At 54.9% G+C, this 25,013-nt stretch overlaps 1 protein-coding gene across 1 annotated transcript in view; it reads right to left on the bottom strand.

Annotated features, from left to right (window-relative positions):
* Positions 1-25,013, bottom strand: part of FAM53B (family with sequence similarity 53 member B) — a 114,490-nt gene that overhangs the window by 62,103 nt on the left and 27,374 nt on the right. The window contains exons 2-3 of the mRNA XM_061185419.1: positions 16,890-17,152; positions 7,775-7,829 (exon numbers count right to left, since the gene is read on the bottom strand). Coding sequence (XP_061041402.1) covers positions 7,775-7,829; positions 16,890-16,967 — 133 coding nt within the window. The 5' untranslated portion in view covers positions 16,968-17,152. The remainder of the gene's footprint in view (positions 1-7,774; positions 7,830-16,889; positions 17,153-25,013) is intronic.

Here is a 25,013-nt window from a genome sequence, read left to right as displayed (position 1 = left end):
CCCAGGTTCTGAGTGGACTGCAAGCCTTCTTACGTTCAGAAGACAGAGGATATTTACAGCCTTGGATATCTTTATCCTGTGTTTAGAGGCTGCCTTATGGTGACATAACCACAGCAGAATGTGGTTTCTAGAAAAGGTTAAACACCTGAAGCACAGACCGGAGGTACAGAAGGTTCTTGCCGCTGCCCGGGCTGGGGCAGCAGGCCTCAGTCAGATCAAGGCCGGCTGACTCATTCCTGGATTTCACATCTGTCTATTGTGCTGACATCAGTCTCCTGCCCTGCGCCCTGCCCTGTGGGTTGGGCTGTGCTAACTTGGCCTCAGGGCTGCAAGGACTCTATGCTTGATTTGGGGGTAGAAGCTCACCAACCCTTTCAAGGGGAAACTCAAGAGAATTGAGGTGTCTCTCTGAAACCAGCTTTACTAAACCGGTCTTATGAAAAGAACACAGGTGGAAAAACAAACAGGGCAACGACATGAGCTATCCCTCAATGGCGTCACCTACTTTTAAATGAACTTTTAGAGGCCCTGGCCCACGGGAGCGCCTTTTTCCCTGTATCACCAGAATGGAGGCTCAATTCAGAGCTGTGTCAGAAAGAAAAGGTTCCTGGGCTCTGCCCACCCAAGCTTCAGCCTCTGGTTGTGCCCCCTCACCTGCAATAAATCATAAAATGTCAGCGGCGTTTTGGGCTCAGGGATGACAACAACACAGGATGCCAAGCTCCTCAGCCAAGGCCTGAGGACAAGGGACAAGGATGGCTGGAGATAACTAACGCTCCACTGGTCCCACCAAGTGGAAGGCTGGCTCAAGGGGCGCTGGGAGATGCCCGAGAGGCTGGTGGGTTCGGAGTGGTTACTGGGGCCCTGCCGTCACCAGCCAGGTTGGGGTGGCGCATGGCAGCTGCCACTGCTTCTGGGAAGTCTTTGCTCTCACAAAAAGAGGCCCAGTGGGATCCCCAGACAGTACAGAGGTGTAAATAAAACCCTCCAGACTGGCCATTGGGAGCATGGGCCTCAGCCTCCCAATCTGTAGGAGGGAGTGTGGACTAGGGCCCTGTGACGGCCCCTTTCAGCTCTGAATAGACCTCCTGCTCCATCCCCGATCTCCAGAAATACGCTGGGAAAAGCTAGTGGCAACAAAAACTCTGAAGAGACAGAAAGGTTGGTTTCATCCATCTCCGTCAGATTCCCACCCGGGCTGTGGGTATGCACAGAGCATGGGAAATGGGCAGCTGCCTGCGATTCATCTCTAAACCGATGTGTGCAGCAAAGCTGTGTGCCATTATACAGACCAGAAAACTGACAGCTGGGAGAGCTTTTCAGGAAACTGTCAATAAATCCACATTAACTGTTAATTAACTAACACCCCATTGGGATCCTTGCTGAAGTTGGGAAAAAGCGTGAGCACATATCCCAAGCACAATACTCATCTTGTGGGGTGTCACAGCACTCCCCGTGTGACTGGTGGGGAAACTGAACTTCAAGACAGCATCACGTCTCACCTATGGACACACAGCTAGCAAACAGCGGCCTGCGATCCCAAGGCTGTGCTCTTGCAGTTGGGCCAGGCTGCCTCCTAACGACCATTTCTGCACGTGGAAGGCCACCTGGCAATGCACCACACTGGGGGTGCCCAAGGCCAGTCCGGCAGCTGCCAGCCCCTGTCCTCTGGCAACTCTGGGGCCCCTCTCCAGCCCATGTCAGACCAGCACGGGTGAGAAGGCAGCCTGGGAGGCTCCCTTTTCACTGTAAACAGCCATCATGTGCTAACTACAGCCATCATGTGCTAACTACACTTTGCACCTACTTCCATTCTGTACATTATTCCAGAAACACTGTCTGAAACCAATAAATGGTGCAAGGAAAAACCGAAAGCACTCTGTATGGACAAACCTTACACTATTTTAGAGATGGAAAGATCACACCTATGACCACAATAAATAAAAATAGTCACTAAAAGTAAGTTTTTAAAAATCATGCATAGAGGCGTCCCTGGTGGCGCAGTGGTTAAGAATCCACCTGCCAATGCAGGGGACACGGGTTCAAGCCCTGGTCCGAGAAGATCCCACATGCCGCGGAGCAACTAAGCCCGTGCGCCACAACTACTGAGCCTGCGCTCTAGAGCCCGCGTGAGCCACAGCTACTGAAGCCTGCACGCCTAGAGCCCGTGCTCCACAACAAGAGAAGCCACCGCCACGAGAAGCCCGCGCACCACAACGAAGAGTAGCCCCCGCTCTCCGCAACTAGAGAAAGCCCACGCGCAGCAATGAAGACCTAACGCAGCCAAAAAAAAATCATGCATATGCACTTTTGGTTATGGATATACTAGCCTATTTTGGTTAATAATCAGTTTTTTATAGGAGACCCTGGTCCAGTGATGATATGCAGCGTGGCCATCTCTGAGAGACGGAAAAAGCCGCAGAGACCAGAAATTCTGGCTTTGTTATCACTGTTGTTCATTTTGTTTCAGTCATGTGTGTGTTTGTTCTCAGAAACCTAAAATGCTCAGCCTCTGAATGCTGGCTTTTTCCTGCACGGTGCAATCACATCCCACTTTCAGTGACAAACAGCGGTGGAGTGAAAATACCAAAAGCTACCAAATCTCGAAGTGGTATCTTTTCAACCTGTACAGCTCAACACAGCCAAATGGTTTACCCTGTAGAAATTAGTACAGAGGGTGCCCCCGGGAGAAACCCTTTTATGCACAGAGCAGACTTTAACAGCCAAGTAATTAAACACAGAAAATACGGGCTTATAATTACAATGCTGACAAACCTGAACCAGAGCGGCACAAGCAGGGCTGCTACAATATTCTTACAATTCCTTTTTATACATAATGCAGGACCTTCTGCTCAAGTCTCCTCTATGTTCTTTGCCTGTGAAGTAATTTACATTAATAAATAATTTATTACCATAACTCCTAAAGTAATTATGGGTTTCCGCCCAATTTTCTTTTTTTTTTTAGCATCTGAATTGTTTTGTTTTCTGTCCACTAACTTGTATTTACACAACTTTTCCCAGTGGCCTTTCAGATAATTGGTGTCGCATGCACTTTCTCACATTATTTGATTTCCGGTCTTCTCCTGGCCTGAGCGCAGAGGAAAATGGAGTGTGTAGTGTCCAGTGTCCCTGCAACACGGAACTCATTCAAGGGGTGCAATTAGCCAAGGCAAGGGTGGTGAGTGGAGGCCCCTCTCACCCCCCCACTTGCCCTGTTTCACCAAAAGAGATTCAACTAGTACACGTGTGACCCTGGGTTAGCATGAAGAAGCATCTCCCACGGCAAACGCTGGAGGAGTCGGAGGGAGGGAGCCGCGCGCTGAGGCTGCCCGGGCAGCCCCCGCCTTCCCCAGCACAGAAAGGTCTCTCGGGAGCAGCCAGGCCCCTGTCCACACCCACTAGAAATCACGGCCAGGAATGGGGGTTGGCTCGCCTCTCAGGCCAGCTAACCGGTGGGCGGGCCACACCCATGAGACTGCCACCTGACCAAGGTTTCCTGTGTCAAGAACGCAATAACCGGGCAGACATGGCTCTTCCCCAGAGAAGCTGGTTGCAGAGGAAATTCCAGTTCAGCACAGGTGTGCTGAGGACGGTCTGGGAGGTGAGAAAAGAAACCAAGAGGCACAGCACCGTCTCTGCTAGAAGGGGCCCTGCGGTAACCAGGCTGGGCGAGCAGCCTGATGATGGGCACCCAGCCCCGGCCGGCCGGTGGCCTGGCTCCACTCTGCCCTGCCTCTCATCCACACTTCACACTGCCTTTGTCCCCCCAAAGCACCACTTTGGAAAAGAACAAAACCACTTCTTTGTATCAAGTCCCCAAACTTGGGGCACGGGGCAGGGGGGAGCGACAAAGGTGGGGAGGGGCCTGTAATCCAGCTCACAGTAACTGAGCATGAAGTACTTCAAAACAAAACATTGTTGTGAGCGCCGATTATATTAGTAAAGCATTTTATCTCAGTGGGTGCAGAGGAGGCTGAGCTACTTGCAAGGGTGGCTTTTTAAGAGGAAGCAAACAGGCACTCCCTACCCGAATACACTTGCCTGGTTTTCCTTAAGAACATTTATGAAACTAACTCATCCTGGTGTCCAGCTAGGACCCTTGCATGGGGGCTTAGGAGGGAAATGCCCCGAGTCACAGGGCCAAGCTGTCCCCAGCTCTCACGGGAGAATTCCACTGATCAGGGCCAGAACGTGAGTCCTTTTTCTTCAGGAGACAGGCAGGGAGTTTGGGTGATTATAATACTATGATTTTTTTTTTTTTTTTTTTTTTGGGCTGCGTTGGGTCTTCGTTGCTGTTCACAGGCTTTCTCTAGTTACAGCAAGCAGGGGCTACTCTTCTTTGCGGTATGCGGGCTTCTCAGTGCAGTGGCTTCTCTTGTTGCAGAGCATGGGCTCTAGGTGCGCAGACTCAGTAGCTGTGGCTCATGGGCTCAGTAGTTGCCAAACGTCGGCCCTTGAGTGCACAGGCTTCGGTAGTTGTGGCGCGTGGACTCAGCAGTTGCGGCTCAGGGGCTCTAGAGCGCAGGCTCAGTAGTTGCAGCACACGGGCTTAGTCGCTCCGTGGTGTGTGGGATCTTCCCCGACCAGGGCTCGAACCTGTGTCCCCTGCATTGGCCGGCGGGTTCTCAACCACTGCGCCACCAGGGAAGCCCCAGTGCTATGATGTTTTATCTTTGCTGAGCATTGTCCATCCCGGGAAGGGCCCAAAACCCTCTGGAAAAGTCTGGCTAGACCCACTGGGTGTCCTCTTCCCTGCTACAGAAAAGCAGGCACAGCTAAGATGAAGTCTCACTGCTACTCAGGTCACAGGGCGAGGCCACACCTTGAGTCCCGGGTTCACTGGGCTGGAGCAGCCACCGGAGTCTCCACGAGCACACAGCCTGGAAGGCCTTGGACCGCTGACAGTCCCGCCTCAGCAAGTGCAGGAAAGGGATGGAGGTGGGAGGGGCTGAGCCGGCACCTCCTGGGTGCCACTGTCTCTTTAAATCCCACAAACACCTGCCACGTGCAGGATGAGGAAAGTGAGGCTCAGGAAGATGCGCTACACGCCTACAGCGCCGAGGGCCCGCTTCAGGCGCCGATCATGGAAGTCGGCCTAATCCACGGGAATCCACTGCTCCCTGGCCTTCCTCCTCCGCCAGATAGAAACCCCCTTGAGGGCAGGGGCTGATTCGCTCTATCCCCGCCCCAAGCGCCTGACACAGAGGAGGTATTCAATAAATACCTACCAGAACAAGCCACTGAAAAGAACTGTGGTGAACTTTTCTAAAAGCCCTGGTAGTGCGTGCTGTCAGGTGGGTCAGGGTCTCCCGAACCAAGAAAGGGCTGAGAACAGAAAGATAAGCACGTGGGAGAGAGAGAAACCGAGGAGAGGGTGGGGGTAACTGCGCAGACCCCACAGAGTGGCTGCCCCACTGCCCCTCCACTGCCTGGCGGTGCCCTAGTGCCAGCCGGCAGAGCAGGAGGGGGACAGACCCCATGGAAGGGAAGAGCCCGAGGGCGAGGGGAGCACTGCAGAGCCCTTCCTGAAGAGCCACCCGGCAAACCAGAGCCTGGAGGGGCAGCAGCACAGGCCGTCCTGGAAAGCCCGGGCCAGAGAGAGGCCCCCCCCCACCGCCCCCAGCGAAAAGCAGGCCTCTGGGCTCTGTGGGCTCAGACCAACTCTGCTGGGAATCTGGGAAAAGGCCTCTCCCCACACGCCTCTGCCTTGGTCCCTGGGCCTGAGCATCTTCCCCCACAAGGGCGACTCTCACTCACACCCCCTCCCCAAGGAGACCAAGGTGGTCCCTTTGGGCATGGAGGCCCCCTGCAGGAGCAGGATTCTCACTTTAGGCCTCAGCCCTCTTCTCCACCTACTGTGTATGGAGCTCACGCTGTGCCAACCTCCTTACAAACGTCTCAGAGTGCTCAAGGCGCACCTACGAGGCAAGTGCTGTCCTAACAGCCATTTTACAGATGAGGAAACTGAGGCTTAGAAAAGGTAAATAGTTCACAGTGACTATGTGAGTGCCAACACCACCATCACGAACCCACAGGAGCTCCAACTTATCATGATGCACTTGGAGCAAAGGCCAAGGAAGCCCAACGCACGACATGGCCTTGAAATAAAGACCAACAGCTCCACAGTCCAGGTCACTAGTCTGGCCCAATTCAGAGCTGATGTCCTGGCTGGGCTGAGGGGTTGGCGTGCCCAGGAGCCCCTCTCTCCTTCCTGGACACGACAGAGGAAGGCAGCCCAGCCACAGCTCAACTGTGAGTCTGACCCAGGAAGCAGGCAATGAGGCAGGCTTCTGGGCCACGTGGATGGGTCGCTGAGGGTTTGTCGAAAGCCGTTAACCACCACCGAGGTGTTCAGTCAAGTGTCTCTGTCACACGGGTAAACCAAGGCCAGGTGAGCTCCCTGTTTCCACTTCCTCTGGGCGGCAGCACCAAGAGGGCCGCCCGGGGCTCTCCCACAGAGCTGTGGCTTGTGAGTGAGAAGAAAACAATCCTCACCCGCTCCGGGTCCAACTCTACCCACCTCATGAGGCCTCAGTTTCCCCAGATGTGAGTGGGCGCCCCTGCCCGCCCCCCGAAGCAGCTGCGGAGTCCAGGAGGTCCTGCATGTGAGGCGCGTGGCACAGCACCATGCTCACTGTGACACCCCCAGCACCACCCCCACCCCCATCACCCACCTACCGGAACTGAGTCTAAAGAAGAAAACGCCGTGCCCAGAGGCAAAGGGCCGAGACAAAAGGCAACGGAGACTTTACATAGTCCTGCGGAGACAAACTTGAAACCCGAAAGAGAGGACCCATCGTGGAAGCCTGGTTTACAGAAACTCATGTGGCGAGGTGTCTCTGCAGGCGGCAGGAGTCCACGGGAGAGCGCGCAAGGAGAAACTGCCCCATCATCCGGAGCAGAGAGAAATCAATACCAACACAGTCATCTTTTTGGCCCCCTTATAAAAACGGTAATTAACACTCGCATGGGAACAGGGTACCGAGGCAACCTTTCTGGAAAGCATGTCAGAAATATGAAGGAAGAGCCTTAAAAATGAAAATGTTCCGCTCTCCAGCCTCTCTATTCCATACCTGGGAACGATCCTAAGGAATAATCCAAAAGGCAGAGCAAGATTCAGACACTGAGTCACTGTTAAACAGAAAACAGAACAGTCCTTCTACCCAACAACCAAGAAACAGTTACATCGTTAAATACATTTTGAATCATCCACACAATGCAATACCATAGCCTCATTAAAATGCGTGGAATGGGCAATTTTAGCGCTGCGGGGAAACGATGGTAATTATTACTAAGCGAAAAAAGCGAAAAGAAATTTTGTAAATAATTTTGTACAATCATATGTTCGTCATGGACTTGGCTATGTAAAAAATGCAATGGACATAAACTACACCAAAATATTAACAGTAGTCATAACTGTGTATTGGGGCTGGGAGAGATTTTTATTTTATACGTTACACTATGGTGCATTTTCTGAATTAAAATAAAATGAACGTGATTACTTTAATAATCAGACAGAAACTCTCAGGATCACTGTTGGAGATTAGATTCGTAACCACACACCAGCGCCCGGCCCCTCAGTCAGCCGCAGCAGCCCCTGCACCACTCCAGCACCGCTGAGACCGGAACAGTTCAAACACACAGAAGAGAGTCCCCACGGCTGCTCCTTGTGCCTGCGTCCCGCAAGTGCTTTTAGCGTCTCACCTGGAGGACTCAGGCCCTGGTGGAAGGGCTAGAGAAGGACTGACTGTCCACAGCCACCTTGGTTACTCACCCATAATTCCACAAGAGAAAAGTGTCGGTCCTTGACTCATCTTCTTTGGCGTGTGCTGAAAACAACCAGAAAAGCTATCACTCTTCAAGTCATAAGAAGCACGTTTGCACATGACCCTGCACTGATCCCTTGCTAAAGTCACAATTAAAGGGGTAACGTCAGATTAGGGAAAGGAGAAAAAAGTATTAAAAGAGACATCTGCCCATAATTAGGTCTGGGCTCTTTGTCCGGAGCCTTCGGTGAGTTATGGAGTCCATCAAGTTAATGGGCTTTAAAAACACACAAGAGAGCCCCGTGACTTCTGACACTAGGGGATTTTTCCACGTGAGTGATACGGAGGAGGGTGCAGGAGGAGCTGTGATGTGAACAGTTCACCGAGCTGAGCTGGAGACAGGCCTCCCCACAGCCCAGGCTAGGAGGACAGGGGACCTCTTCCTGTCCATGGTGACAGGAAGAACCTTGAGTGAAGGGCAGAGGCCACCTCCAGAGCCCTCCCTTCGAGACACAAGGAGAACACCTCTTCCGTCTCTGTGAAGAAGCAACGGGTAAAGCTCAGGAGCGTGGCCCTGGCTCTGCAGGCTGCTGTGCAGCCAGGAGGCCCCCCGAGGCATCCTCACGAACTGAAACAGAAACTCAAAGGTTATGTCTGGTCTCAACACATAGCTATGGCTTTTGAGCTGCTCGGCACCACATTTCCACAGTGGCGTCCCCGTCCACTGTAAACACCGCGCATCTCCTCTCTAACCCCACACCTAGCCTCAGCTGAACACTGTGATCATTGGGTGAAAAGCCAGTGAGGCCTAGAAGAACCCCAAGTCCAGGCACTTGCTCCACGGCTACACAGTAACCCGAGCGTGGAACATTCCAGGGGTTCCTTGTGCTGGCCGAGGCCCAGGTCAAGCGGCCTGTTCTGACTTCTGATGAGGAGGACACCATCTATGCCCATTGGGGCCCCAGGAAGAAGGGTCTCACTCATTCCTGCCTTCCTTCCTTCCTCCACTCATTCAGCAAATAGGTACCGGTAATTCGTTACGTGCAGGCTGTGCTGGGGTTCAGCGTGCGATGGTGAAAGAAGCTCTCAGCTCCAGAGGGGTCAGCGGTCACAGAGGGCTCTAGCTGCTGAGAGGAGCCCCAAGTGACAGGGATGCGCAAGGCTACCGGTCCAAGAAGTGGGCAGGAAGCCAGGCCCTGGCTCTTTCAGGCCTGGAAGGAGGAGGGGGTGCTGACCAGGAACACCCGGCCCACCCAGATAAGAGGGTAGCCAGTGTCTGGCAGCAGCTGCCCCACCCCTGTCCTCAGCTGCCCGAGTCAGGGACCTTTGCCCTCGGTCAGCAATGTGCTCATCCATCAGGTTATCAAGGGTCCGTCCTGACCAGTCTGGAACACAGAGGTGAAGGACACCCGCCTCAGCCCTAAGGAAGCTCACACGTCACAGAGGCCACAGTCACACAAACCCCTGAGCTACAGAGAGTGGGACTGGAGGGAGATGGGCCAGGCCGGGGGTGCTGGGGTGCTGGAGGTCAGGGCTGGCTTCTGGGGGGCAAACAGAGCTGCTTCTAAAGGACCAGAAGGAACTTAACGGGCCGGGGGGGAAGGCGGGCAGGGCCGCCCTCCTCCAGTCCCCCATCTTGGGTTTAAAACAATCCTTATGTGTTCAGGATAGGTCCCCCTCCTGGAGTCCACCCGGGGAAATATTTGGAAAAAGTTAGAGACGGCTGCCTCTGCCTCCCTCCCAGCTCACGCCAAAGTCATTGAAGGGAGAGCGGGTGACAGACACTCAGAGCCCTGCCTCCGGGCAGCGTCACCTGCGGTAGCCAGACAGGCCCCACGGCCCAGAGAAGGTTCGGAGAGAGAGAAGCTGGGCCTGGCTGGTGCCACAGGCCCGGCTGTTCGAGGGAGGCGGCCCCGACGCTGCAGGAGCCCCAGCACAAAGCAGACACCCCCCGGGAAGCACAGACCCCATCCCTCCCCACCCCACCGCCGCGCCTGGTGGCGAGGGGAGCCACCCAGGCTGGGAGCCCACAGACGCCCAAACCAGGACCAGCAGGAGGGCGCGAGACACAGGGGCCGCGTGTCGCTGCCACTGGGGCCACCGAGGAAGGCCTGGGTTTACAGACACAGCGGGAAGCAAACTGACTGCTGACGGTCAGGGGGGCACTGCTCACCGGCCCCTCCTCCCCTCCCTCAGGCCGCTGTGCTCCAGACAGAGGGGCAGCTGGGAGCCCTCCCAGGAATGGGGGCCGGTGAGTGGGCGCCAGAGATGCTGTGGGGGTCCGTGCCCACGGACGGGAGCCACTGGGCCAGCGCGCAGGGCTCCCTGGCCCTCACTCACTCACTCATTCATTCACTTAGCGAGGACCTGTCTGCGTTTGCCGCAGACCCGCTCACCAGGCTGGAGAACACACGCTCGGAACGACTGCTTCTCCTGCCCCACGCCGCCCGGCTCGAGCCCCACCACCCTCCACCGAGGGACCAAACGAACCCCCGACCTGGTCCCCGCCCTGCGCCCCGGCCCGTCCTCCATCCTCCACACAGACCCAGGGGGACCAGGCCACGTGGCTGCTCTGCTCACAACCCTCCAACGACTCCCCACAGCAACCGGGTTGAAACCCGGCTGCGCCCCCTCCTCGCAGCCCACCAGAGCCAAACCTCCGTCCATCCCGGCCTCACTCACGCAGCTCGGGACCGGCCCAGCTCGCTGCCGCCTCAGGGTTTTTGCTCTGCGGCTGGTTCCTGTCACGTGGCCTCCTTGGCGGCCTTCCCTGACCATCCCAGCCGAAAGCTGCCCTCCCCACCCGCGCTTTTCTCCACGTGGCCTTGTTGAACGCTTTCCCCGTGTGCACGAGTTCGTCTGTTTCCCTGCTCATGCTCCACTCCCCCCAAAATCAAGCTTCTCGAGGCTGCTGTCCTGTCTCCGATATTCCCGGCACAGAGCAGGCGCCACGTGACTCTCTGCTGACCGACCGCTATGCCCACCTGTCAGCCCAAGCTTGTCTTGCTCTTGCTGCCACACGCCTGGCGAACGCAGGGCCGACAGAAAAGGATTTTCACGGGACAGGATCTGCTGCCTCCCAAAATCTCTGGGCTCGTGCCAAGTCAAAACTCAGCGGAGAACGGAGGAGAGCACCAGACAAAGTTGGGGTCGACCCCCGGGCCGCCCAGGCTCCCCACGCGGCCTCTGACTCTGCACCCAGGGGCGCACGTGGACGGGCCATCGCTCGCACGGAGATCTTACAACTCGAAGGAGCACCTTCTCCGTGTCCCCTGGCTTGGGTAAGCCCCACGACCGCTCCCCTCATTGAGCATGTGAAACCGCACGGCCTGGTGGTGCACCCCCTTCTTCTGCTAGCAGCACCCCAGTTTTGCACTGGGACTCCTCCCCTCCCTCACCGGACAGTGTCTTGGTGGGACTGTGCCTCTATCCCCCTGGCACGGGGTGGGTGTGGCCCACCAGACGCTCCTGCTCCAGGGCTCCGACTCCTGGACCGAGGGGGTGCGGGCCGGCTCACCCCGCGGGGAGGCCCCGAGCCTGCCACAAGCCCCCGCCTCCACCATCCTTCCGGCTACCCTGCCCTTTCTGGAGCTTCATTCACCAACTCCTCTCCCATATTTCTCTCAATCGCTCCAGGGAATTCTCTTCTGGTGTAAATCAGTGGGAGACAGTCTCAGCTGCTTACAACTGAGGAACCCTGGCCAATTTCGTGCCGGACTTCAAGAGGCTAATGGTGAAGTAGGCCGTGGCCCAGCTACTTGAAGGAATATCATGCAACTGCTCAAAGTGATTTTTGGGCAGAGGCTTCTAGTGCCAGGAGGAAACATAATTTATAAGTTAAACCTGCTTAACTAAAAAGACGTAAGAAAACCTGCCAAACTATGTATAGAGCAGTGTAGCTCCCCCCACCCTCCCACCCCGCCTGAAATGCAGCTTTTTCCTCCATCCTCTTCATGACGCTCAATTCACACTGGTCTGTGTGTGTAGACAAATTCCATCAAAATAATTATGGAGAAATGCTGACTGATAGGACAGCAGCAATTTTAAGGTCAAACATAAGGCCTGAAATAGTCATGAGCTAACTACTTCCCCCTGGGGCTTTCTGCCTCCTGTTGGGGTAAAGAAAAAAAAAAAAAAAAAAGATGGGATCAGGCCCCCATCTTGCTTTCTGAGTCCCGTCCGTGAGCTGGGCTGGCTGTGGGCAGGCCAGAACATCACGTGTTCAACAGCTTCCCAGGGTGTTAGGCCCCAGGCACACTCTGACTGCTGGCCACTTTCCCTGGGCCCAACAGTGAGGTTCCCACTGGGCACCAAGTTGTCCAGGGCTGCTCTACTCCCACTGGTTTGTGCCATTCTGCAGCCAGCCTCCCGGACCCTTGGAGCCCTCTGCACTCCAGTGGGAAGGATGAGCCAATCACTACGTGGTGAGGCCAACAGGCCTCAGGGGAAACTCTCACCATCTGAGGTTTCACAAGACACTCAGCATTCGCACACAAGTGCACGCCCAAGCCCTGGCTGGGGTCTGCAGTGCCACAGAACAATAAGCACGGCCCCCCGGGGTACTTCTCCTACTCCAAAGCCTCTGTTCCTGAGCCTCCCCCAGGGCAGAGCCTGGTGTCTGGGAGACTCCTTGGATCACCAGAGAACGTTTTGGAATCAGATCTTCCATAGGAAAGGCAAAAGCTGGAAATCAAATTGAGGCTCCAGGGGCCATCTGTCTGACTAAGTAACGCAAGAAACCCTGACTTAAATAAAGACACAATTCAGGTCATTATTTAATGAGGAACTAGCTCAGACAGAAAACAGCCGAGCTCATCTCTGGCCATAATCATGCTTCTTCATAACTTTCTTCCGTAGACTACTGACTAAAGCAATCACATCACTTTTCCTTCTGATGCAGTGCTACAGGGAACCACAGGGCCACGCAGAACAGGCCCACGCTCACGCACTTGAGGGGAACAAGTGGGGCACCCCAGCCTCTGGAAGGGAACAGGGTGAGACCTTGGCAGTAGAAAGCAGGAGGCAGAGCCAGGCCCGAGAAGAAAGAGAAGCTGAGGAGGGAGAGGCGCCCTTAGGTGGAGGCCCTCGAAGATGCCGATGGAGACAGAGCGGGGCGTTAGCCACGGCAGGGCGGGCCCTGGTGTCCCTGCTCGCCCTTGATGCGGGGGTGGGGGGAGAGGCAGGGGACTGCCTCGGGCTCTGTGAACTTCTGGATTCCGGCCAGGGACCCTGGCTGGGGCCGTAGGGCCCAATGCCGACTCCGGGTGAGCGGGAGGATGAAGACCCTGGGTGCCCAGGCAGCTGGGTGCCAGGCCGGACGTAGTCACTGAACTCTTCTGCGGGGCAAGTCACTTAGCCTCGGCGTCCTAATCTGACAAGCGTGGAAGGAAGGACCTGCTCCCAAAACGGGTGTCTGTTGTGGCCGGAAATACCTTGAGGCTGCGCAAAGTGAGGCGGCCTGGAGCCTCGCTCCGGCCTCCGCCCCCCGCCCTCCCGGGAGCAGTGCTCCCCAGCTCCCGCTGGTCTCCAGACTTGAGAGAGGCTGGGAGGCTTGCCGGGGAGAGGAGGCTGGGCCTGGCCGGGGAGGAGAGAGAACAGGCCCTTGGCCGGAGCGTGGGCGGGCGGGAAAGAGCTGGGGGAACGCAGCCCCGAGGTCAGATGTCCGGGCGACCTTCCAGCAGCAGCAGCTAATGTTAGCACACTCAGAGGAAGAGCTGCTCACAGGGGAAAGGAAGGCGGCCGCGCGGAGTGGGGGAAAGGGGAACCGAGTCACTGCACTCCCCCACCCCACCCCCGTCCCCCTGGGGGAAGGTGATACTGAGTGCTTGTCAGTCCCGTCTGCCCACCTCTCTCGGGAGTAGGGGCAGGCACGTTGTCACCAGCATTTAGCTTTTAGGGAAAGGAGAACAAGAGAACCATGACGGGGACCTTCAGCAGGCAGGGAGGGGCGGCCAGGGCCCAGGGGGGCCCAAGCTTCTCCTCTCCCAGTGTTTCCAAGCCCCCAGGGGACCTTCACCTGCAGTTTTAGGCTCTGTCCTCACTGCGGGGCCTCTCACTTCCCTAATTCCAAAGCGGCCTGTGGTGATTCATGATTTCTTTTTTAATCTGAACCCCCAACTTCTGTTATCTTCTTAGTCTGATTAGAAAACAAAAGAGAAAAGCTTTTCCATCTTTCCTGTTATTATCTTGATGGTATTTACATGAGGATGATGTTACCCGTTTAGGAAGCTGAAGCAAAACCCCCATCTTCCTCTCAACCTTGCTGGCTGTTCAGAGCAAATTCTAATCAGTTTATCTTACATTCTGTGGATGTCATCACTAGGCTGGTCTTATTTAGGGTCTTTCTTTGGTTGTTTACAGCCGTGCCTCTCCCCAAGGCCTAGCGGATTCCAGGACGACAGCCTCAGGAGCCGGGTAGGGGCGGGCGTGAGGGCCTTGGTGGGTGAACAGGGCCTGGACTTGAAGCCTGCGTCCTGGCACCCTGCTCGCCAGCTGTGTGACCTGGGCCCTCCGTCCCCTGGGCTCTCTGTTTCCTGCCTGTATAGCAGGTAGAGATGGACGAGTCCCCACCCCTCAGCAGGTTGGGGGAGGCTCCCGGAGAGGCAGGGGTGACGGCACCTCTGCAGGCCCCGCACAGACTACGCTCCCATCCTCCCGCTTGCCTTCACTGTGCTTCCACCTGCACCGAGAGAGCAGACCCAGGCCAGACCTGTAACGTGCTGACAACCTGTGATGCACCCACCAACTGACACAGGAGAAGGCCGCTCTCCAAAGGTGGCTGCTGCCCACAGCTGGCCTGCCCATCCGGGAGTCCAGGGGAGGGAAGAAGAGAAGGAACACAGAAGGTGATGGCTTTCCAAGAAGGGGAGGGGTATGGGAAGAAAGGCCAGACCCTGACCTGTGAAGCCACCGAGCCCCCTTCAATGGCCATTTGCTTCCCTTGGCTTTCTCTCCTTTTTTTTTTTTCTGAGAAGATGAGTTTTCCTTCCCCGGCTGGGGCTGGGAGCCCGCGCTCCTCCCGGTGAGGGCTCAGGCCCTGTCTCTTTGAAGACCGGCTCAGCTGACCACGGGCCCACGGGCCCTGGACCCAGCTCCACGGCCAAGCCCAGGCAGGCCCACCCCCAGAGGGAACCAAGTTCAGTGGCGGCAACTGAGGCAAACAGCACAGCTGGAACCAGAGGGGGCCTCCCTTGGGCCCTCCAGGAGGCCCTCACCCTGAGAGCCGTTGCTTTTTGGTCAGAGCTACTCTACACGAGTGCTTTAATTTCAGCGGGAAAGCACCCACCAACCACAGCAAACAGAGCAACTCATACCTGCACCCCCTCAGAGCAACTCATACCTGCGCCCCCTCAGCCGTGCACTTGAGCAGCAGGGAAGGGACTGGACGATGACGAGCTGAGAGGCTGGGCTACAGGAGCCCGCATTCACTCGCTCCAAAATGTCCCCTGGGCACCTGCCACGCGCTAGGCCCCAGGGTCAGGCACTGGGTATTCAGCAAGGAGCAAGAGAGACCAAAGTCCTTGCCTTGTGAAGCTCACATCCTGGGGCAGGAGTCATTCAGTGAACGAGATCAAAATGTTAGAAAGTGGTAAAGCGCCTTGGAAAGAAAAGGACAGGGAGAAGGGGACAGGCAGTACACGGGGGTCAGGAGGTAGGGGAGGTAGTGGAATTAGATTTTAGGCCAAGTGGCCAAAGAAAAGGAGGGAGGGAGAGAGTCCTGCTAAAGGGGAGTGTTCCAGGCCAGGGAAGAAGTGCACAAGCCCTGAGGCATGTAGAGCAGGGGGCCCGGCGTGGCTTGAACAGAGTCAGTGGCAGAGAGCAGTGGAGAGAGAGCACAGTGGTCACGGGGGCCAGAGTACACCGCACCTCATACATCCCAGTAGGTGTCTGGTGTTTGCTCAGCCTGAGACGGGAAGCCTGTGGAAGGCTCTGAGCAGAGGAGGGACGGTCTGACTTGCATTCCCTCTGGCTGCTGGGTAATGCAAACAGGCTAAAGGAGCCAGAAGCGGGGGCCAGTTCCCAAAAGAATCCAGATGGGAGAGGATGCAGGAGGGACCAGAGCAGCAGCAGTGGGGATGATGAGAGGGAATCTACTGACGGATGTATATTCAACACAAATTGGAAAGGGAGGAGTGATGGGCAGAGACCCTACTTATCTTGCGGAATTCCTTCAGCCCAAGGTGCTCCGTGAAGGCCTGTGGAGTGGACACAGGTCTTGGAGGCTTTCACAAGCTCTTACGAGGACCTAAGACCCACCTGCCTGCTCTCGACCTGGGTCGTGGGGTGAGATCGGGGGAGAAAGCCCACTAGGTGCTAGCGCGGGGTCTCACGAGGGGCTGTGAGGGCGCCAGGAGGGGCGCTGGGTGACATGACCCCGGACAGTGCCCCCATCCCTGACCACAGAAGCAGCAGAGAGTCCCTGGGACGTATCCACGTGCAAAACCCCCCACAAGAGTGTTTATGCCCGAGTGGGACTGCTTTCAGCTCCCTCTGCCGGGGAGCAGCCCACCCACTTCTGAGGAATTAGGGCTAGAAGGAGGGTGGGGAGGCCGTTTTCTTCTCGGCCTAAGAAGGCCGGCTGTCTGCCTCTCTGGCCCAGCTCACCGGGCCACGTGGCCCGAGGACCACCCTTGCAGAGGGCAGCCGCCACCAGGCCCACCACCTTGGCCGCCAGGCCGCGCCTTCTTTCTCCACTGTCTCCCACTCTGGACATTCCTGAGGTGGCAGCTCTCGCTCGCGCTGACTGCCCTTTGGAGGCCCGGCCTTATCTCGGTACCACCCCGCCTTCTGGAAACCACCTTCCTGACCGGGTGGAGACCAGAAGGAATGTGGGTCTCAGCCTGGCAGGGGCGGCAGAAGCACGCTTGATATTATTTACCAGGGTGCTGGCCTGCCCTCCCCGCTCGCCAGAGGACTCAAATCTGGGCTGGCTCCTTCCTTCTTGTGAGGGCGAAGCCGGGCTCCGGGTGACTCTGCTCCACTGCCCCGCCTGCCACGGCTCCCAGAGCTCTGCTTGCGGGACCTCTGGGCACATCTGCTAAGCCCTCTTGCTCCGTCCACAGCCCCACCTGGATATCGGGCCTCAAAAGGGTCACCAGAGAAGCCAGGCCACCGGGTCCTTACCAGCTCAGGGCTGAAGGTCCTGCACGCTACGGGGTCAGCTCCCTGCTTGTCGAGGCTTTGACTTAGGACCATCACCATGGTAAGGGCCTCAGGCACTGGGCGCCAGCCCAGGGTGGGCACGAGCCATCTTCGGGCGGGCAGGCTTGGGCAGAGGCGACCTCCTGGGCACCCCCAGATGGTGACGTCAGCAGACACGGCTCCCCATCGGCTGCTCACCCTCGGGGTGGGGCTCTTCCAGGAAACGGCCAAGCGTGGTCAACTCCCTGGAAAGATAAAAGAAACGCAAAGGGATTCAGGACTGGGGCAGACCCGGGCCCCGAGAGAGCCGCCCCCTCCCCTTCACGCTGGGACCCTGCTGGGGAATGGAACCGCCTCTCCGCTTCAGGAGATATATGCTGGCGGGGGCCACGAAGGCCGGAATGGCCTTCCTGGAGTCCTCACCCACCCACAGGCCAGCCTTAGGGTGTCCCTAAAGCCAACACCTGGTGGGCACAACAGTGAATCCCAGCTCAGCCTCGTGGCACCTTTAAGACAGATCTCGGGGTCTGGGCTGCTCACAGACTGCTGTCCCCAAAGTGCGCTCAAGCCACGTGACCTCCTACACTGAGCTAGCCCCACAGACAGCCAGAGGTCGGCTGAGGTCAGACACGGGCGACCCTGCAGTCAAAGCCCAAGGGCTTGGCCCTCAGGCAGCCGGCAAGGTGGCTCCTGTTCTCCGCCCAGGTCTGAACGGAAGCCACTGGAAGAACCAGGAGGGTCCATTTAAAGGCACGTACTTCCCATCCTTGGAAGCACCATGATTCCGAAATGACACATTTGCAACACGGGGGGCCTCCGTCCCCTTCCTCAGAATGAGCCAAACCAAGTCACGGCCTGCGCACGCCCCTCTGAGTTCCCAGCAGCGATGGGACCCTCTCTCATCACCGTTCTACACAGCCCGGAGCATCTCCCCAACCCACCCTCATCTCTCACCAAGCAAAAGCCCAAAGAGTGCAGCCTTCAGTCCAGGTTGGGAAAATCGCTCCTTACAAATTAATTTCTCTGATCCTATTTCCATCCCACCCCTCTGTGGTTACACCTTCAGAGGAAGTCACAGAGATCCAAGGAACCGGAAGATCACCATCAAAAAGTAAAAAGTAATGATAACAATAGTAAAAAATAAATAAATAAAAAGCAGCTCCTAATCTGTAATTAAAATCAAACTGGTCAGTGCAGGAAAATGTTTTAGAATCTGCTGCTCTGTGTAAAAATTAATTGCACCCTGGTATTTACTTGCCGTCCAGATTGTAAATCATATTTTCCTGTTTACTTCGATTAGACTTTACAGTGGGTGTTATTGAAATTGCTCAATTACGGGCCAGCTGGCGAGCAGAGGAAAATTACCTTCTACTGTTCTTCGAAAACAAGGTTCATCCAAAGTGCAAAAGCAGGGAAGGGAAGGAGGGAAATCAATACATTTTCAAAGGACTGACTGTTCAGGAGGGAGGGCCAGTGGAGTCTCCAGGCTCCCAGGTCACACTGGGAGACCTGATGCAGAGTTTCAAAGCCACATCAATCTAGAAGTGAAACGTTCTGACCAAGTATGATCTGCCCCAGCAAAGAATTTCAGATCACTCCTCCGAGTCTGGCCAGAAAGCCGAGCCAGGAATGCCCGCCAGCCCCCTGGACGCTTGGCTTGGGAGCAGGGCGGGCCATGTGAGCAGGAGAGTGCCCGGAGTGGTGCCGTGGACTCTCCCTTCAAGAGGACCCTTTGTGCCAATCAGAGACGGAGATGAGGCCTGATAGAGGCCGTCTTCTCTCTAGGTGCAACCTCGATTCAGCTCTGGGGCCGCCAGCCATTACCCCAGGCCCAGGGGTGACCCGCCCTCCCCATTCCCTTCTTCCCTAACAAGGCAGGAGGGTTCGGTGGTTACAAGCTCAGGTCCTGAGCCAAGCACACCTGAGCTGGAATCCCAGCTCTTGAAACGTATCGTCTGAGTGACCTTTGCCAAGTTACTTTCTCTCTGAGCCTTGGTTTCCCTTTCCATACAATAGGGACAACAGTGCCTGCCTCAGAAGATGACTGTATCATAAGAAAAGAGAGCTCGGCTTGCTTGGTGAGAAGCCCTAGCTCATTTGAAGAACTGCTCAATAAACAAGTAGCTACTGCCACTAGTTTCATGGGGGAGCCTGTGAGTCCCGATCTTTTCTCAGCAATGGACACCCAAGCATCTGTCCTCTCAAATTTTTTTAAAAGGGAAATTCCATCAAAACTTTTCAAAGCTAAATTCCATCAAGAGGAGACTAGCTGGGCTGCCTGGGTGGCACAGTGGTTAAGAATCCGCCTGCCAATGCAGGGGACAGGGGTTCGAGCCCTGGTCCAGGAAGATCCCACATGCCACGGAGCAACTAAGCCCGTGTGCTACAACTGAGCCTGCACTCTAGAGCCCGCGAGCCACAACTACTGAAGCCCACGCACCTAGAGTCCGTGCTCCGCAACAAGAGAAGCCACCGCAATGAGAAGCCCGCACACCACAACGAAGAGTAGCCCCCGCTCGCCACAACTAGAGAAAGCCCGCGCGCAGCAACGAAGACCCAACGTAGCCAAAAATAAAAATAAATAAATAAATTTTTTAAAAAAGGCGGGGGGGGGGGGTGACTGGCTGTATTATGGCCCATGCCTCTGGTGAAACAGTAGGCGGCCAGTAAGAACGATGCTGTAGAAGTCTTATCGCCATGGAAACACGTTAGCCCATCCGATGCAGCCGCTGTGTACCAAGCACGAAGCTGGATGGAGGAGGTGGTGCAGGTGTCCCAGCTCTCGCAGCTCTGCTCCCACTGGAGCCCCTACAAAAGGCCAGGTCGCACAGAGGCAGCATGACTGGTGAATACCAGAGCACCATATGCTCCTGGAAACTGGGTGGTCGGTAAACATGGCAGGCACTGGAAGGAGGAGGAAGGTCCTGCACAAGCCCTGTCTTCAGGAGTCGTGGAAAGACAGTACTGTGAACACAGGTACCACAGCTATGGAAGGCAGATGGAGGAGGGGGGCCCTGGGGCTGAGTCACAAACAGACCCCTTTGCACAGGGACCAATGACACGCAGCACTGCCTGGAAGAGCCCAGGAGAGGGGACAACCCAGACGGCCATCAGCAGGTGACTGGTAACAGAAATCACAGTGTAGCTATGTCAACAAATACCATGTCACCTTTACTGCAGTGTTAATGAGGCAATTTTAATGGTACAGATACGAAGCACTCTCTAAGATAACACTGTAAATGAAAATAGCAAGAAGAGGAGTACAGCATGGTCCCATAACCACGTGGCCCTGGAGTGGGAGAAGGCACTTTGAGTGTATAGCCTTACACACGGACACGTGCTATTTGAGTATTTCATCCAGTGCATATAACGCCTTTCTGATTAAAAATAGGCAAGGTTTCAACATGAAGGGAAGAGGCACCTGGGAAGAGGGAAACGTGAGCGTAGGATGGCAGCCTGGCCTGTACACGGCGTTGGGTGGGGGGGCAGTGAGCACACTGCTGGCAGGCACACAGGGCACGTGGAGAGGGGGCAGCAGCAGGACAAGGGGCTGGAAAGACAGAGTCACACCAGACCAAAGGCTCCGAATGCCAGACTTTATCATGCGGCCATAGGATGCTCCCAAAGGAGCTGGAGTTGGCTGGGTTGATCTGTTGAAAGAGAATGATTTTTTTTTAACCCTTTGCAGCACCTAGCTCGGTGCCTCGACTACAGCAAGAGCTCCACACGTTTCTGGAATTCGGCTAAATCGTAGCAACATCTGAAATGATCCGGGCACGTTCTCAGACCCTGTGAGGCAAATCCAGACCATCAGAGCCTGGCACAATCTGGAATTCCCTGGGGTTCCTTTGATCTGTGGCATGGGCCTGGCCAAGCTCATTGGGGAATGCCAGTGCCCGTCCAGAGACTCGGAGCCCAGTCCGAGAACGGGCCCAGGTACTTCTCAGGGAGAAGCCAGGAACTCGGCCTTTGAGGGACGACTGGGTGCACCGCTCTGCCGAAGGTAAAAAGGAGGTGCCCCAGAGCCCACAGGGGGCAAGGGAAAGGCCTCCTGAGGTCACCTCTGGGGCACAGATCCTGCTCTGTCCTGGTGGGTCTTCTCTTAACCCGTGTTAAGAACAGCTTCTATCTACTGAGCACCTACTGTGTACCGGGTGCTTTATATATCAATACACGACAGATGTAAGTAGTAACAGTGTACAGACAGACGAAGCAACTCACCCAGGGTATCAGGGGTGAGCTCCCGGGCTGTGCTTCCCACTGGTGTCCACCTGCAGCAAAGCCCCCACCCCTACCTGCCCCTCCATACCAGATGCATCCTTCAAAGCCCCATCGAGCAACTACCACGCAACCCAGCAAGTGCACTCCTTGGCATTTATCCCGGAGAAATGCAAGCTTACGTTCACACAAAACCCTGCACGTGATTGTTCATAACAGCCAAAACCAGAAAACCACCCAGATGTCCTTCAACGGGTGACTAGCTAAACAAATTGTGGAAGAGCATCCCATGGAACAGTCCTCAGCACTAAACAGGGACGAACTATTGACATCTACCTGGACGAATCTCCAGGGAATTATGCTGAGTGAAAAACCCCAGGCCCCAAAGGTTAATTACTGCATGACTCCATTTACATAACATTCTTGAAATGACAAAATTACAGAAATGAAGACTAGATTAGAAGTTACTGGGGCTTTGAACGGGCGCTTGGGATGGGGGTGAGGGAGCTGGGTGTGGTTATGAAAAGACACCGGCAGGGATCCTTGTGATGGAAATGTTCCGTATCTCGACTGTATCGCGTCGGTGTCAATTTCCTGCTCGTGATTTGTACTATAGTTTTGCAACATGTTACTGCTGGGGAAAACTGAGTAAATGGTACACAGGATTTCTATGATTTCTTACAACGACATGTGAATTTACAATGATCTCAAAAGTTAAAAATTTTTTTTCTTCCAGTTTTTTTGAGATATAATGGATATACAGCCTTGTGTAAGTTTCAGGTGTGCAGTATCATGATCTGACTTCCACACGTCATGAAACGATGATCTCAATAAGTTCACTGAACATCCCTCATCTCATAGAGATACAAAGCTAAACAGAAAAAAATTTTTTTCTTACGTCACAATTTTAAATTTAAAAAGCCCACTCCGTCTATGCATTTGCCAAAACTCACAGAACTAAACACCAAAGACTGAACTGTACTGCATATACATATAAATTTTTTTTTAAAGAAGGCCACGTGGCAGCCACTGCCTGTACGGGATCGGATGCAGCGTGAGGCAAGGAGGCGTGCTAAGGGACTGGGCAGCCTCCCCCTCACCTCCCAAGCCCCTTAACTTCAGTTTCCTCATCTTTAAAATGAAAGTGAGAACACCTTTGCTCTGGGGGCTGCTGGGAGAGTTAGGTAAGAAAATGTATATAAAAGAGCGCAGCACAGAGAAGGCCCCAGACACCGGTGCCCACTCCCCAGGGTACACACGGATGGTCAGCGGGCACCAAGTGACACTGCCCGCGGTTAGTGAGAGGCCTCAACCCAGCCCCATGGCATCCTGGCCCCAGAGCCACCTCCGCCCCCTCCCAGCTGCGCTTCCGCCCCGGCCTCCCTGAGGACCAACTATGGGCTGGGCTCTTCTCATTTCATCTCTCGAATTCCTGTGAACAGGCATTGCTATTAACAGTATTCCCGTTTTCCAGATGAGAAGACCAAGGCTCCAGGAAAATAAATCAAGCATTTGCCCAAGATCCTACAGCTGGCAGGGGTGAGAGTGAGATCTGAATCCAGGTCTGCCTCCTCAGGACACCGCAGGGACAGGGGACAACTTTGCTTTCTCACACGAGTCCTTCCTAACATGAAACTCTCTTGCTTTTGTTCTGCAGTCTTCAATGTGCCTTCAGGCGTCTGCAACCCTCGAACCCAGCTGTCTGATATCACTGTGGTTGAGACTCTCGGCTTCTGGCAAATGGGAACCCTGCCCGGTGCGCGCTAAACGCCTTCATATATGCAAAAAAGTTTTGCAAACTCTAAGATTCTATATAACTCTTCAGAAGATTACAGGAGTTTACCAAACGTTTCTGTCATGCATTTTGAAGAGCTACCCTTTAAAGAAAAGAAACTGACCACGCTGGAACTCGCCCAATTAAACGTTTCCTTCTTTTAATATCCTTATCCTGTGTTTACTACTTGTACAAGTTCGTTTTATAGCAGAAGAATATCTCACCACCCCAACACAGGACTCAGAGCAGAACCTAAACATAACCTTGGCCGCTGACAGTGATTTTCCTGATGGCCCAAGCAAGTCATTCCTTTCAGAGCTTCCATTTCCCCCTCCCATTAAGCAAAGGAAATGGGAGAAAAACAGCAATTCTACAAGGTCTTTGGGAAGGCTGTATGCACTTTTAAACTTTCGTAACTTCAGCTGTTGGTGTGACAAAAGCAATCTGTGGGCAGGATCTAGAAGCAAATTTATGAACATTTGGGGAAGGCCATCTTTCAGAGGGTCATGCTGCCTTCTGCCAGATCCTATGACAAACCCATGGAAGGGTGGAGCGGGCAGAAGAATCCTCTGGTTGCAGTCAAGGTTCACATCTGCCAAGAGCAGGGAATTAAATCTGTCCGGGGATGCCTTTTGCTTGCTGCTAAGGCATCTGAGTTTAAAGGATAAAAGTTAAAAGCTGCCTAGGAACTTTATCAACAGCCCATACTTTCCCAGACCAAGTTGACATTGGAAAGAGAGTCTGGAGTTTCAATAAGAGAACATGCCCGGAGAATGTGTTTCCCAGACGGCAGTGGAACATTTAAACTAATTCCCTCGGCCCAGGTTCCCAAGTCTTCAGGTCCTCCTTAAAAATAACTGATCAAAGACAACTATGCCTTCACCACCTGCAATACACCGACAGAAAAACAGAGACAGATGAAACCTCTTAAGTCAATACTTTAACACCAAGGACATGTTTGATACCAAACATTACTGATTTAAGGAAACTCCACAATAGAGGCAGTAGCCAGAAAAAAATACATTTTTGTTCACCATTTTCCTAGTATCTTCCTGGTCTGTATTTGTGGAAATAACAGGTGACACGGAGTCTACCTTTTAACAAAGCGTGAATAAAACAAGAACAGCCACAGCAGCAGTGCCAGGCCCCAGGCTTACAGTATCCTCAGAGGAGCCCTACGAGTGGGCACTACTGTTATTCCGTTTTACAGAGGGACAAGCTGAGGTCCAGGCCCAAGGTCACCCAGTTGTAAAGGGTGAAACAGGACTCAAGCCACATCTGCTGAATTCCGAAGTCTTTGTCTGAACCACCAAGCCTTCTACTCCAGGATCTGTAAACTGTGTCCTAATTATCCCATAAGTATTTGATTTCTCAAACCGACCAAAAGCTGAAGCACAGATGCTGGGTTTGCAAGACACCCCTTCTCTATAAGCTCTTCCTGTGGTGCCCCAGGCCACACCTCAACCTTCGGGACTTAAAGATGAACTGGCACTAGGGCTTCCCCCCTGAGGCAGGGAGTGGGGAAGTGAGAGGGTAGGGGTGAAACATAAAGGCACTGATTCCCATCCCTGACCACACGGAGGGGCAGCCGTGCCGGGTGCCGTGCAGAGGTGAAGTGCCTTCCAGGAAAGCCAGGGTGCCCCCAGGCCTAGGGGAATGGTGCTGGCTCCTCACTACATCAGCCAGAATCTGTGTCCATCGGCCCCCCCTCTCCCTGGGGCTCTGCTGCCCCTCCCCCATAGCTCCCCCCCCACCCCTGTCCTTCTCCCCAAGCCCATTTCCAGGGTGTTCACAGGGAGCCCGCCCTCCACACGTGTCGTCTGGGTGCGGCCCTGCCTCAGGCCCCCTCTGGTCTCAGCACAGAGCCTGTCACAGCAGGAACCTGATCGGTGTGTGTTCACTGAGTCAACAACACACCTGGGGACGAGCACTGGACTCGAGGCCCGGAAGTCACACTTCCCCGCCAACTCAGTCCTGGACGAGCTGTGGCACCCTGGGCGAGTGATGGAACTTGGCTGAGCTCTGTGATCTGTAAGAAGCAAGCCTTGTTCTGCCCCCGCGCGTGGGAAGTTAGGGAAGGAAAGGTCTGTGGAGTGGGGCACCGGAAGAGGGGC

Source organism: Eubalaena glacialis, chromosome 1, assembly GCF_028564815.1.
Source record: "Eubalaena glacialis isolate mEubGla1 chromosome 1, mEubGla1.1.hap2.+ XY, whole genome shotgun sequence".
Lineage (NCBI taxonomy): Eukaryota > Metazoa > Chordata > Mammalia > Artiodactyla > Balaenidae > Eubalaena > Eubalaena glacialis.
The sequence above is the reverse complement of the archived record's forward strand: the minus strand, read 5'-3'. Positions and strand labels throughout refer to the sequence as shown.